Source organism: Salmo salar, chromosome ssa15 (assembly GCF_905237065.1).
Source record: "Salmo salar chromosome ssa15, Ssal_v3.1, whole genome shotgun sequence".
Classification (NCBI taxonomy): domain Eukaryota; kingdom Metazoa; phylum Chordata; class Actinopteri; order Salmoniformes; family Salmonidae; genus Salmo; species Salmo salar.
The window spans coordinates 8,590,000-8,605,311 of NC_059456.1; the positions used below are offsets into that span (position 1 = coordinate 8,590,000).

A 15,312-nucleotide genomic window follows, 5' to 3' on the forward strand; every position below is an offset into this window, starting at 1 on the left:
CTGGGCCCCCCACGTCTCTCGTCCCAGTGGTGCTGCTCCTCCATACAACGCCAGTACATCTCCTCCTCATAACGTCTAGAGCGACACACACACACAGAGAGAGAGAGACAGAGAGAGAGAGACAGACAGACAGAGACAGAGAGAGTCAATAGAGTTTCTCCGCCTTTCCCTCTTCAGTGTTCACTCAGTTAACATAAGCGAGGGCTAGCTAGGGAGGTTTCTTAGTGAGGTTCATCTGTGCGCCCGTATACTAGGTTGGGGCCCTGTATACTAGGTTGGGGCCCTGTATACTAGGTTGGGCTAGGAGACGCAAACGTTCACGCCTCACATACTCCCTTAAAGACCGGCGCTGGAAAAACGAGAAGGCTGCAATAGTACTGTTGGTCCCTCTTGAGACGCCGTAGCAACATACCCAGTAGCACTTCCTCCTAAATACTCAGAATAAATAAATATTTCGCGCAATTTTACATAAAAAATGTTGATTGCAGTATTTCTCAAGTGAAAACTAGTCGCGTCTCGTTGAATGACAAAATCTTCCTGTTCCCACTCCTACTAGGAGTAGTACTGTTGACTGATCACCGAGGGGGGGTATACTTCTGCTATCCACTCCTACTAGGAGTAGTACTGTTGACTGATCACCGAGGGGGGGTATACTTCTGCTATCCACTCCTACTAGGAGTAGTACTGTTGACTGATCACCGAGGGGGGTTATACTTCTGCTATCCACTCCTACTAGGAGTAGTACTGTTGACTGATCACCGAGGGGGGTTATACTTCTGCTATCCACTCCTACTAGGAGTAGTACTGTTGACTGATCACGAGGGGGGTTATACTTCTGCTATCCACTCCTACTAGGAGTAGTACTGTTGACTGATCACCGAGGGGGGGGTATACTTCTGCTATCCACTCCTACTAGGAGTAGTACTGTTGACTGATCACCGAAGGGGGGGTATACTTCTGCTATCGAATTTTACACTTTCAAAATTGTGTTCACAAACAGACAGAAAAAAAAAAACCTGTCGAACGACGAAAAAAAAAAAAGGCACAATTTTGTCATAATATAAGTGCGAAAGGTTTCAACTGGGAAGCGACAGGCTTTAGTGACGTGTCCCCTACCCCATCTCGCCGTACCTCATCTCCATCCTCCATCTCTCCTCCTCTTCTCTCCTCCTCCAGTATTCTTCCTTCTGCATCTGTTTCCTCATCTTGTCTTCCTGGATCTTCCTGGCTCTGATAGAGGGCTTTACCTCCACCTGCAGCTCCGGGTTCACCTTTTTCTACAGGGGGAAGAAACGTGATGTTGAGAACGGCGCTGCGTTGCATAGCAACCGTTTAAGGGGCTCCTGACCAATTAATGAGCTCCGTTTCGAGACCATCCTAGCAACGGGACCTGAAGAACAGTAATATCCTGTTTTACGGAGTCGTGGCTAAACTTTTTATTATTTTGCTATGCATCGGCAGGACAGAACAGCAGCGTCGGCTAAGTTCAAGGGAGGTGGTGTTTTTTAATGTATTTATACTTTTCGAATGCACTGTAAGCATGTGACGAATAAAATTGGATTTGATCTCAGCTCTGATACAGGTGAAGCCCTCAAATGAGACGTTAAAAAGAACTCTAGCCAAAAAAGGGTACTCCGAAATTGGTCAGAACTGTCCAGAAATGACCTGGACAAACAGGCACACCTTCAAATACCCATGTGACTGACTGACTATATCCAAACACTTGTGGTTTCATGACCGTGGCCAACAGAGTCGACCTGTTTAAAAAATAAATAAAAAAGTGACTCCACTAACCTTGTACTGCAGGCGGTGTCTCCTGCCCTTCAGATGCATCTCTTTGGCGTTGGGATCGTTGAAGCTGCATTCACACAGCTTACAGTGGAAACGGATCACCTTGCCTTCATCGTTACGCACCTACAGGTAGGAAATACATTTGTTTTTAAAAGATGGCTATAGAAGTCAGTCATGTTTCAGATAATGCTTTCATTATTCAACAGTGAAGACCTTGGTCTCTTATTCAAAATGTGCCCTGTATACAAACCCACCCCCAAAAAAGAAAAATTCTATCCACACACGACCAAAAGTATGTGGACACCTGCTCTTCAAACATCGGATTCCAAAAACAAGAGCATTAATATGGAGTTGGGCCACCCCCTTTGCTGCTATAACAGACTCCACTCTTCAGGGAAGGCTTTCCACTAGATGTTGGAACATTGCTGCAGGGACTTGCTTCCGTTTAGCCACAAGAACATTAGTGATGTTGGGCGATTAGGCCTGGCTCGTAGTCTGTTAGAATTCCTCCCAAAAAGGTGTTCGATGGGGGTTGAGGTCAGGGCTCTGTGCAGCAGTGGAGACTCCTCAGAGGAGGACCATCCTCAGTGAATTTCACACACATTTTTTCCCCTTTATTTAACCTTTAACTAGGCACGTCAGTTAAAGAAATTATTATTTATAATGATGGCCTAGGAAGAGTGGGTTAACTGCCTTGTTCAAGGGCAGAACGACAGATTTTTACCGTGTCAGCTCAGGGATTCGATCTACCAACCTTTCGGCCACTTGCCACCCCAAATTAAACTAAATATAATCACGTCACCAAATAATTGTTTAAAATACACTGTTTTGTAAAGGTCTACCTTAACCTCAGCAGCACTCTGTAGGGTAGCACCATGGTGTAGCCGGAGGACAGATAGTTTACATCCTCCTCTGGGTACATTGACTTCAATTCAAAACCTAGGAGGCTCATGGTTCTCACCCTCTTCCATAGACTTACACACTAATTATGACAACTTCCGGAGGACGTCCTCCAACCTATCAGAGCTCTTGCAGCATGAACTGACATGTTGTCCACCCAATCAAAAGTTAAAAGAATTAATCTAGTACAGAAAGCATAAGCTACAGCTAGCATTGCATAAAATGTGGTGAGTAGTTGACTCAGCGAGAGACAGTTTAACAAATACATTTCTTCAAACAAATGGAGAAGCAAGAGTCTATTTCCCCCCCATTTTCATGACTTAGCTAGCAAATGCAGCTAGCTAGTTTAACCTACTGAAACACCCTGCTCAAACAGAGGGATGCTATGTTAGCTAGCTGGCCATGACTTTCCCAACACAACACTGGAACTCTTCCAGAGTCAAGGTAAGGCTTTTATGGCCACCGGGGCCAGCCGGTGTAAGTGCTAAACTGCCTACCGACTGTACACTAACGTTACTGCATGATTGTAGCGGGTTTACTAACACATAAGTTCTATTAGCTATGTTGACTATGACGTTATGTTATCTAATATGGTGACAATGATGTAGGCTGTATGTAGCGGTTTGGCTTGGAAAGGTTTTTCTCGTTGGTAACATACAGCTGATGTGTTGTTCATTGAAGTCCACAAGCGAAGGGAAAAGGTGAGAGGAGGAGAGTGCATAGATGCGAGAAGGAAAACAACGTGGCTGCTATGAAAGTGAACTGTGTTTACGCGTGATCAATGGTGTATTCAATCCGCCGATTCTGTTGAAAAACGTTTAAAAACGGAAGCAAACAGAACAGAAAGGGGATAAACATACGGTACCCGAATTTGTCCAATAGAAACTCTCGTTTGCTACGGTTGGCCTTCGGATTACATCCTAGATCCGCTAGATGCCGTCTGTCACCTCAAATTTCTCGACCTGAGGGGTGCACCTACGTTGTAATCTTTCATTCATAGGCTAGGTTGTAGCAACCTCATGATGGGTATAGGGAACATTCTAGTATCATGTAGTAGCCTGAACCTATCGATGTTACATTGAACTGGGTGAATGGAATATGAATGAGAATCATCCAACATGCTGGCTGTAATATTGTCCCCCCATCTTAAAACCGCACTGACTGCCACTGCTGTGCAGGCGAGTTACCAGGCAAGTTCTTCCACACACACACACATCTCTACAAACCTGAAACAGGAAAGGGCCCTCCAAATGGCGACGAGCTTTACACCACTCCAGCTGACGCTTGACATTGCACGTGGTGATCTTGGAAACCCATTTCATGAAGCTCTTGGCGAAAAGGTGTTGTGCTAACGTTGCTTCCAAAGGCAACCGGGGACAGACAATTTTTTTTTTACACTCTACGCGCATCGGCGGTCCCGTTCTGTGAGCTTGTGTGGCCTACCACTTTGCAGCAGAGGTGTTGTTGCTCCTAGACGTTTCCACTTCACAATAACAGCACTTACAGTTGACCGGGGGCAGCTCTAGCAGGGCAGAAATTTGACAAACTGACTTGTTGGAAAAGGTGGCATCCTATGACAGTGCCAAGTTGAGCTCTTCAGTAAGGCCATTCTACTGCCAATGTTTGTCTATGGAGACTGCATGGTTGTGTGCTTGATTTTATACACCTGTCAGCAGCGGATGTGGCTAAAATAGCCGAATCCACTCATTTGAAGGGGTGTCCACAACTTGTGTGCGCACACACAAAATACAAAAACAGTCATGGGAAGCACAAATAAGTCACCCAGAAATAATAATAAAAAAAATTAAAAATATCCATTCCTCTAAATTGACCAAATGGCACCAGAACATAAGAAATACCATAAAACTTTAAAAACCGGGAGTTTCAAATAGCCACCTGTCCATTTTAATAGCCGGGCAACGGCAAACATTTCCGTACAGACCACCAGAAAGCGGTCGATCGCACTCTAGTGACGAAAGTAAGAACTGCCTAAAATGCACAGTAAGAGAATAACTATTATTAAAGTTCTTATTTATTATTCTTTTTTTTTTGTAGAGTAATACTAAGACAAAAAAACATGTGTAAATGATAGTGCAGGAAATTAAGAAATTGATTTAAATGCTAGAATTAAACAATTAATTATGCAAATGAGCAAAAGGTGTTTGCATTAGAGAAATAGAAGCACGTCTCTAATAAGCGTCTGCTGTGTTTTAAATAGGACATTCTACTACACCCGTCAGTCATTCAGGTGTCCTGTGTGTTCTAGATGTCAACAGTACCTCTTCCACATAGTCATGTCCAACAGGCTGCACATCACTCTGCAGGGCAGCCAGGGTGGACGCAGACAGGGAATCAGAAGACTCGTTCTTGGACTCCTGAACCTGGGGGACCAATGAGGGCAGAGGAGGTTTGGATGCCTCCACCTTGGCTTCCTCTGTCACTTTCCCAGTAGTCTGAAGCTTGTTTCCTCCTGGGAGAAGAAGAAGAAGAATTCCAGAATGAGAACAACCAAATGACTTGTAGCTTTACAGGGAACAGAAGTCATTCCATATCAATTTCAGCAATACCATGACACCCACCATCTCAGATTGTTTTGAAATAGTTTTTAGTTAGCATTCCTGAAACATTTAGAATGATTTAATTTAAGTTAAATTAAGATAATTGATTGCACCCAAATTGGCTATTTTAATTTAGAGGATTCAGGTATTCAATAAATACAGTACCCAATATTTGTTTTGGACCAAACTTTGCATCGCACCCAACAATCAGACATTGGGTACTACATTTTATCTACAGCCTATATAAAAATAAAAAAAATAAAAAAAAAAGCTAATTTGGGTACAATCAATTAGTTTAATTTCTCAGAGATCAAATGATATTTCAAGAAAGCTAAAATCGTGTTGGTTACTAACTACAGAAACGATTTCAGAATAATCTGAGATTGGCGTCGAAGCCTCTTTCTGGTGCTTTGAAGTTGAATGACCCAGATGAAAGCCTATATTGTTTATTAAGAAGCAACTAGATCGTAAATTGTAATCTATTCCTGTCAGAGAGCTAGGATAGCTACCAGAACATATGGGTTTTCAGCCATATGTTTTTCTATTCCTGTCAGAGAGCTATCCTCTACCAGAACATATGGCTTTTCAGCCGTATGTTTTTCTATTCCTGTCAGAGAGCTATCCTCTACCAGAACATGTGGCTTTTCAGCCGTATGTTTTTCTATTCCTGTCAGAGAGCTATTCTCTACCAGAACATGTGGCTTTTCAGCCGTATGTTTTTCTATTCCTGTCAGAGAGCTATCCTCTACCAGAACATGTGGCTTTTCAGACATATGTTTTTCTATTCCTGTCAGAGAGCTATCCTCTATCAGAACATCTGGCTTTTCAGCCGTATGTTTTTCTATTCCTGTCAGAGAGCTATCCTCTACCAGAACATATGGCTTTTCAGCCGTATGTTTTTCTATTCCTGTCAGAGAGCTATCCTCTACCAGAACATATGGCTTTTCAGCCGTATGTTTTTCTATTCCTGTCAGAGAGCTATCCTCTACCAGAACATATGGCTTTTCAGCCGTATGTTTTTCTATTCCTGTCAGAGAGCTATCCTCTACCAGAACATGTGGCTTTTCAGCCGTATGTTTTTCTATTCCTGTCAGAGAGCTATCCTCTACCAGAACATGTGGCTTTTCAGCCATATGTTTTTCTATTCCTGTCAGAGAGCTATCCTCTACCAGAACATATGGCTTTTCAGCCGTATGTTTTTCTATTCCTGTCAGAGAGCTATCCTCTACCAGAACATATGGCTTTTCAGCCGTAAGTCAGTAGTTGCTTAGTGAAAAGGTATGGGAATGCTTGCGATTGTTAAGATTACAGCGTTGTCTGCTTGGTGAAGTCAGGGCTAGTTAAATTCAGCAAAAAAAGAGAAAAAAACGTCCCTTTTTCAGGACCCTGTCTTTCAAGGGTAATTCGTAAAAATCCCCCCCCAAATAACTTAACAGATCTTCATTGTAAAGGGTTTAAACACTGTTTCCCATGCTCGTTCAATGAACCATAAACAGTTAATGAACAAGCATCTGTGGAACGGTCGTTAAGACACAAACAGCTTACAGACGGTAGGCAATTAAGGTCACAGTTATGAAAACTTAGGACACTAAAGAGGCCTTTCTACTGACTGAAAGACATCAAAAGAAAGACGCCCAGGGTCCCTGCTCATCTGCATGAACGTGCCTTAGGCATGCTGCAAGGAGACATGAGGACTGCAGGTTTAGCTAGGGCAATAAATTGCAATGTCCGTACTGCGAGACGCCTAAGACAGCGCTACAGGGAGACAGGACGGACAGCTCATCGTTCTTGCAGTGGCAGACCACGTGTAACAACATCTGCACAGGATCGGTACATCCGAACATCACACCTGCGGGACAGGTACAGGATGGCAACAACAACTGCCCGAGTAACACCAGGAACGCACAATCCCTCCATCAGTGTGAAGACTGTCCACAATAGGCTGAGAGAGACTGGACTGAGGGCTTGTAGGCCTGTTGTAAGGCAGGTCCTCACCAGACATCACAGCAACAACGTCACCTATGGGCACAAACCCATCATTGCTGGACCAGACAGGATTGGCAAAAAGTGCTCTTCACTGATGAGTCGCTGTTTTGTCACACCAGGGGTGATGGTCGGATCCACGTTTATCGTCGAAGGAATGAGCGTTACACCGAGGCCTGTACTCTGGAGCGGGATCAATTTGGAGGTGGAGGGTCCGTCATGGTCTGGGGAGGTGTGTCACAGCATCATCGGACTGAGCTTGTTGTCATTGCAGGCAATCGCAACGCTGTGCGTTACAGGGAAGACATCCTCCTCCCTCATGTGGTACCCTTCCTGCAGGCTCATCCTGACATGACCCTCCAGCATGACAATGCCACCAGCCATACTGCTTGTTCTGTGCGTGATTTCCTGCAAGACAGGAATGCCAGTGTTCTGCCATGGCCAGTGAAGAGCCTGGATCTCAATCCCATTGAGTATGTCTGGGACCTGTTGGATCAGAGGGTGAGGGCTAGGGCCATTCCCCCCAGAAATGTCCGGGAACTTGCAAGTGCCTTGGTGGAAGAGTGGGGCAACATCTCACAGCAAATCTTGTGCAGTCCATAAGGAGGAGATGCACTGCAGTACTTAATGCAGCTGATGGCCACACAAGATACTGACTGTTACTTTTGATTTTGACACCCCCTTTGTTCAGGGAGACATTATTCAATTTCTGTTAGTCAAATGTCTGTGGAACTTGTTCAGTTTGTCTAAGTTGTTGAATCTTATGTTCATACAAATATTTACACATGTTAAGTTTGCTGAAAATAAACTCAGTTGACAGTGAGAGGACGTTTCTTTATTTGCTGAGTTTAGTTTGGGTCAAGAGCAGTTTCAAAAGAGGCCCTATTGGGATGTAAATGCATGATTATCTGAAAACAAAAATGTAATTGTAATTCACACTGTAATAGCATGTTCTACACTGAAGAAATATATAAAATGCAAAATGTAAAGTGACAGTCCAATGACTCATGAGCTGAAATAAAAATTTAATCTCTGAAATGTTCAATATGCACAAAAAAAAAAGCTACATTCACAAAATGTGTTTACATTCCTGTTAGTGAGCATTTCTCCTTTGCCAAGATAATCCATCCACCTGACAGCCGTGGTATAGCAAGAAACTTGATGTCCAGTCATTGCATACAAATAGTTTATAAATTCCTCCAATAGATAAAGCATGAGAAATCAATTATATGCATTTTTGGTACATCTGATAGGACTCTTACCTACAACTCAGTTTGAAATGGTCATAAATCCAAGAATAAAAAGGAGAGAAAACATTGTGAAACCACGTCAAATTAACAAACAAGGTGGTAATAACATGGTTATAAAGACAGACAGAGACCGACCGACGATAATAGACAGAGATAATCAGCGTGAAAGAGAGGAGAACTCCTGTCAGAACAATCTGTCTGAATTCTGGCCTTAGTTGACCCGACCTCAGGTTGGCCTGGTTTTAACCTCAAACTAGCAGTGATCTGTCTCCTCATTTAGCATGGACTGCCAACTATGGCTAACCTCAATTTAGCCAACCGTTTGGTCGATGGGCTGTTGGTCGACCGATTATTTTCCAAGTCGAGAAGTGGTAAATATATGCAAATAATAAAAAAAAAAAGGCACACGAGACACTGATTGGACTAATCCATTGTGGAGGCCGTGAGGATGACACCAGCAGTACATTTCACATTAATTACCATAATTTATAACCTACAAAAGTTTACGGTCATTTCTGTTAATGCATTCAATATATTATTATATCAGTCTTGTCGTTGTCAGAGTGGACACGTTGTTCGCAGAGCGCACTAACCTAGGCTACACCAAAAAACTAAACAAAAAGTTGTGTTCCATTTCCGTGTTGTCAATTTATTCATTGTCTTTCGTTTGAAGCGGACCTGTCAATCTTGAGCAAGGACACCCGATTATCATTAGCAGTAGGCCCAGGCTACCTGGCCTACAGGTTAGTGTCTGATACTAATTCTGATTGGCTTAACTCACTGTGGAGCTTCTCAAAACAGGAAGTAAACAAAGTCTCTTTTTGACATCCATTTAGAATGACAGTTCCTCAAAGTAGCCCATTTGAACAATCTGTCCAGCACGCTCCCATTCGATAAACACTTAGCATGAAAGAGGGGGTTGGGGGGGGGACAAATGTCATGCTCTGAGCCGGTGGAAACGTCATAAAATAGGCCTACCTGATTACTTCTTAGCCCTTGTGCAGCTGTGTGTCTGTCTGGAGATTACTGGCGAGGGAAACCGAGGGGTCTAGAATATTTTATACAATGTTGCAAGTTTGTGCAAACTTCAGGTCGGAACCAAGTTAATAGTTGATACAATGTTTCAGTTCGTAGCAGACAGGCCACTCGTACACAATGTGATTTATAGGATTTTGTAAAAAAAAATTTTTTAATCAGAATATTTTCTACCTGCAGGCTGCAATGTTTTTATTTGTTGGCTTTATGTCGGCCATTTCGACATATTGGCAATGGAAGCTACAAATCTAAAAGTATAATTTTCATATCATATTGATTAAACACGTGACAATGATTGAGATATGAAGACTTAAATTAAAACTATTCTACAAAAATCTGTAAATGAAAAATCACAGCTGGCACGCAGATCAGTAGAAACGGTAAGATAAACTCGGCGCGCCAAATGGAAAAGGTTGCCGATCGCTGGTGTAGCCTGTTACCGGTAACTTCAGGAGCATAACGGTAGAATCTGCGAAGGCCAGCAGCGGAGGGAGGAGGGGAGGTTCTGGCTTCCCCCGTTAGTAATTTGTGTGTCTTAAATGATTTGAGCAAAGCGCTTAAAGCAACAGACAAGTTCAGTAGCCTACATATAGTTGATTTTATTAAAACAGTGTCACGCTCTGACCTAAGAGAGCTGTTTAGTTGGGCTCAGGGGGTGTTTAGTTGGGGTCAGGGGGTGGGCATTCTATTTGTTTTGGTGTTTTGGCCGAGTATGGTTTCCAATCAGAGGCAGGTGTCTATCGTTGTCTCTGATTGGAAGCCATACTTAGGCAGCCTTTCTCCCCACTTGGTTTGTGTGGGTAGTTGTTTTCTGTTTCGTTTATGTAACCTGACAGAACTGTTGGCTGTCGTTTTGTTTCTTTTGTCAAAGTGTTCGTTTTCATTAAAATACAAATATGAGCAGTCAACACGCTGCGCCTTGGTCCCCGCTATACGACGCCCGTTACACATAGGGTGTGTCTATGGAAAAATAGAGGTTTAAAAATGTAGACCAATCAATTGGTTAAAAGAACAGACTCTCGGTCGACCAATATTTATTTTTTTGTCGGGGAAGCCCTACTGCCAACACAGAACACAGCACCAGACTAACCTATCGCAGACTAAGCCCCTTGTCATTAGAATTTCATCAGGGACCATGTTCCACATTGAAAAGCTTATTTCAGTAGCGGGCAAAACGGTCATATAATTATTTTATAATATCCTATCGAAGTCTTTCAGTACTTCGAGATATAGATAGATACATATCTTTAAAAAAAAAAATAGATATCTAACAGAAATATAAAAACACGACAGCCCCTTCTTACCAACAAAGTTGATCTTGGGGGTGTTGACCTTCTTGACAGCTGTGGTGGCATTGGCTGCTGATAGGCTGTTGACGGTTGGACCCTTGCCTATCCCAGCCCCACCCTGGCTGACAACGTTGACCGATTTCAGGTAGGAAGAGTTGGATGTGGAGCCTGTGAGGGTGGAGGAAGAGGAAGCAGGGGTCTTGGAGGGAGCGGCCGTGGTTGACGTAGGGGTCTGGGTCACTACACTGGGTTCTGTAGAGGGGATGGGCTTCCCCAGCTTGGTGTGGAGTTTCACCACCTTTACACAGGGGAACAAGATACATTTTTAGTAGTACTTCTCAACCAGTGGGCCTTAAACGTTTTAGAGAAATCCTGGAAAATATATATTTTTTGAACGTAAAGCTTTTCAGTGGACTTCAGCACAAAACATGCCTGATGTACAACCCCAGTGGTTTAAAAAATGAAATGAGTTTCCAGACGTTTCTGAAACATGCCAGATCTTAACAACGCCTGGACAGGTTATTTTAATGGAGCTCATCACATCATGTTTCAGCAATGAGGGTGCCAGACTGCACAGTCGATGGCGTTGCGAGCTACCATTGGTTGAAACAATGCAACGTCTGAGCAAGGGAACATGACCAGATGAGTGATGTCTTTATAGCTTCGAGTGCTCATTGGGTGACCAAACAGCATGCGGTTCCTTCTCCCATAAGCCCCCGCACCCCCCAGACTGGCCCTGAGGTCTGGGAGTATTTGATAGGAGTTTTTGCCCCATTATGCAGATAGCTGTCTGGTATTGTTGGTGTCTAAGTAAAGCCAAGTACTAGGACTCAGTATTTCTGGAACTCCCCTCAGAGTCTGGTTCTTTGGGTCTAGGTAAAATGTAAAGCACTTTGACAACTGCTTTATACAAGCATTTTTTTAAAAATCAGGTAGCCTACCTTCTGGTGTTTCGCCCCTCTGATGTGTGCAGCGTACGCATCAGCCCCGGTACAGGAGACATCACAGAGCTCACAGCGGAGCTGGTTCTGAGTCCCCCGGGCTGAGCCTCCACCACTACTACTACTGCTGCTGCTCTGGGAGACTTTCAGGGCCACCTCCTTCTTCTTGTGCTTCTGGCCCTCCAGGTGTTCCTTGTAGGTCTGGGTGGAGGACAGGGAGACGTATAAAAAAAATCATGTTCCTCTAGATCATTTTATAGCTCAGAGTTCAAGTGGACCTTCACGCTTCAGCACACAATGGAAAGGAGGGGTGTTCAACAATGACAAAAAAAAAAATCATGAAGGGCTTACTAAGAAAAACTTACAAAAAGGAGTTGTAACACTCAAAAAGGAAGTAGATGGATTTATTTTTGCTCACTTTAATCCACCGTTACAGGACGTCAATAGGTGACTGGCGTTTGGACATTAAGCTGACGTCTCCCTCAGAGTGACCTGACCATTGCACTTTGCTCCTATTTCTAGCCTAGTGGCCTCATTGAGACAATGTAACCAAATAATGATACGTTAAAAAGTAAATTATTAGCTAGAGAGGGACAGAGGCGTTCTCTAAGCTCACCTGGGGGTCCTGGCTAGAGGCGTTCTCTAAGCTCACCTGGGGGTCCTGGCTAGAGGCGTTCTCTAAGCTCACCTGGGGGTCCTGGCTAGAGGCGTTCTCTAAGCTCACCTGGGGGTCCTGGCTAGAGGCGTTCTCTAAGCTCACCTGGGGGTCCTGGCTAGAGGCGTTCTCTAAGCTCACCTGGGGGTCCTGGCTAGAGGCGTTCTCTAAGCTCACCTGGGGGTCCTGGCTAGAGGCGTTCTCTAAGCTCACCTGGGGGTCCTGGCTAGAGGCGTTCTCTAAGCTCACCTGGGGGTCCTGGCTAGAGGCGTTCTCTAAGCTCACCTGGGGGTCCTGGCTAGAGGCGTTCTCTAAGCTCACCTGGGGGTCCTGGCAAGAGGCGTTCTCTAAGCTCACCTGGGGGTCCTGGCAAGAGGCGTTCTCTAAGCTCACCTGGGGGTCCTGGCTAGAGGCGTTCTCTAAGCTCACCTGGGGGTCCTGGCTAGAGGCGTTCTCTAAGCTCACCTGGGGGTCCTGGCTAGAGGCGTTCTCTAAGCTCACCTGGGGGTCCTGGCTAGAGGCGTTCTCTAAGCTCACCTGGGGGTCCTGGCTAGAGGCGTTCTCTAAGCTCACCTGGGGGTCCTGGCTAGAGGCGTTCTCTAAGCTCACCTGGGGGTCCTGGCTAGAGGTGTTCTCTAAGCTCACCTGGGGGTCCTGGCTAGAGGTGTTCTCTAAGCTCACCTGGGGGTCCTGGCTAGAGGTGTTCTCTCTCTAAGCTCACCTGGGGGTCCTGGCTAGAGGCGTTCTCTAAGCTCACCTGGGGGTCCTGGCTAGAGGCGTTCTCTAAGCTCACCTGGGGGTCCTGGCTAGAGGTGTTCTCTAAGCTCACCTGGGGGTCCTGGCTAGAGGCGTTCTCTAAGCTCACCTGGGGGTCCTGGCTAGAGGTGTTCTCTAAGCTCACCTGGGGGTCCTGGCTAGAGGTGTTCTCTAAGCTCACCTGGGGGTCCTGGCTAGAGGTGTTCTCTAAGCTCACCTGGGGGTCCTGGCTAGAGGTGTTCTCTAAGCTCACCTGGGGTCCAGCACAGCTGATCTTGCAGACATCACAGTAGTGGATTTGTGGTGGTTTGGGGGGCTGCTTGGGTTTCAGCTGCTTGCTCTGGAAGGGGAGGTCAAATTCATTGTAACAATAAAAGCAGTTAAGATACCCCCAAAAAATATATACACACTTAAAAAAACAGTACATAGTAAGAAAACACTAATAGAAATATGACCTGGAAGGGAGGTTTCTTGGTGAAGGAGCTGCCTGTCCAGGCTGCTGAAGCTGCTACTGCCGCAACAGCCTGTTTCTGCTGCTGCTGCTGCTGCTGGTAGTAGGTAGAGGCAGCCGAGTACACCGCTGCTTCATAGCCAGAATACGAGGTGCCTTGGGGAGGACACAGGGATAAGAGGAGACGAGGACACAGGGATAAGAGGACACAGGGAGAGGAGGAGACAGGGATAAGAGGAGACAGGGATAAGAGGAGACAGGGATAAGAGGAGACAGGGATAGGGGGAGACAGGGATAAGAGGAGACAGGGATAAGAGGAGACAGGGATAAGAGGAGAAGAGGAGACAGGGATAAGAGGAGACAGGGATAAGAGGAGACAGGGATAAGAGGAGACAGGGATAAGAGGAGACAGGGATAAGAGGAGACAGGGATAAGAGGAGACAGGGATAAGAGGAGACAGGGATAAGAGGAGACAGGGATAAGAGGACACAGGGATAAGAGGAGACAGGGATAAGAGGAGACAGGGATAAGAGGACACAGGGATAAGAGGACACAGGGATAAGAGGAGAAGAGGACACAGGGATAAGAGGAGAAGAGGACACAGGGATAAGAGGAGAAGAGGACACAGGGATAAGAGGAGAGGAGGTTTAGGAGAGGACAGGGATAAGAGGAGAAGAGGACACAGGGATAAGAGGAGAAGAGGACACAGGGATAAGAGGAGAGGAGGTTTAGGAGAGGACAGGGATAAGAGGAGAAGAGGACACAGGGATAAGAGGAGAGGAGGACACAGGGATAAGAGGAGAAGAGGACACAGGGATAAGAGGAGAAGAGGACACAGGGATAAGAGGAGAAGAGGACACAGGGATAAGAGGAGAGGAGGTTTAGGAGAGGACACAGGGATAAGAGGGAGAAGAGGACACAGGGATAAGAGGAGAGGAGGACACAGGGATAAGAGGAGAGGAGGTTTAGGAGAGGACAGGGATAAGAGGAGAGGAGGACACAGGGATAAGAGGAGAGAGAGAGGACACAGGGATAAGAGGAGAGGAGAGGAGAGACAGGGATAAGAGGAGAGAGGACACAGGGATAAGAGGAGAGGAGGACACAGGGATAAGAGGAGAGGAGGTTTAGGAGAGGACAGACCAGGAGCCAGACAGTTGGGTAGGCAGTGGTGAAGTTGGTTACAAAAATCACAGTAACAATCCCAAAATTCAGAGAGGTTTTCCAGAAATCTTGGTTGGAGGACTTCCTCCTTGCTTATTATTCCCTTCAGACTCTTACCCCAACCGCGATTTCTGGAATCCTGTGAGGGAAATTTTTTTTTGGGGGGGGGTTACTAAATTTTGCAATCCCTAGGTGTATTTGAATGCTTACCGGAGTATGCGACGGGGTTGGTACTATACGTGGGGCTCTGGGAGTACGTGACTGCGTTGGTTGAGTAGGTAGTTGGCAGGTAGTGCATGCTGGTTACGGCTTGCATGTCGTGCTTACCAGAGTACGTGACTGCATTGGTGGAGTAGGTAGGGCTCTGAGAGTAAGAGGGGACCACAGAGGCGGCGGCGACGGGCTGAACGGTGGAGGAGACCGGGTAGATGGAGAAGGTGGAGGGCGCAGCAGGCTTGATGGCTGTCACCTGCCTGGTCTGTTGGGTCTGGGTGTAGGGGGTCAGACTGGCCTGGCTGTAGCCTGTTTTAGAAGCTGCAGAA

At 45.6% G+C, this 15,312-nt stretch overlaps 1 protein-coding gene across 12 annotated transcripts in view; it reads right to left on the minus strand.

Moving 5' to 3' along the window:
• The window catches only part of LOC106570934 (zinc finger RNA-binding protein), a 48,111-nt gene that overhangs the window by 13,406 nt on the left and 19,393 nt on the right, over nucleotides 1-15,312 (minus strand). For 4 of the 12 annotated variants that reach the window (XR_006759124.1, XM_014143528.2, XM_014143531.2 and 1 more), the window contains exons 5-13: nucleotides 14,981-15,304; nucleotides 13,614-13,765; nucleotides 13,412-13,498; nucleotides 11,748-11,948; nucleotides 10,822-11,104; nucleotides 4,971-5,161; nucleotides 1,795-1,914; nucleotides 1,117-1,277; nucleotides 1-75 (exon numbers count right to left, since the gene is read on the minus strand). The exon at nucleotides 1-75 is cut by the window's left edge. Coding sequence is in view for 11 of the 12 variants with exons in the window: in XM_014143528.2 (XP_013999003.1) it covers nucleotides 1-75; nucleotides 1,117-1,277; nucleotides 1,795-1,914; nucleotides 4,971-5,161; nucleotides 10,822-11,104; nucleotides 11,748-11,948; nucleotides 13,412-13,498; nucleotides 13,614-13,765; nucleotides 14,981-15,304 (1,594 nt within the window). In the remaining variant the exon portion in view is untranslated. The remainder of the gene's footprint in view (nucleotides 76-1,116; nucleotides 1,278-1,794; nucleotides 1,915-4,970; nucleotides 5,162-10,821; nucleotides 11,105-11,747; nucleotides 11,949-13,411; nucleotides 13,499-13,613; nucleotides 13,766-14,980; nucleotides 15,305-15,312) is intronic. The other 8 variants (XM_045695437.1, XM_014143527.2, XM_014143535.2 and 5 more) reach the window with 5 other exon arrangements.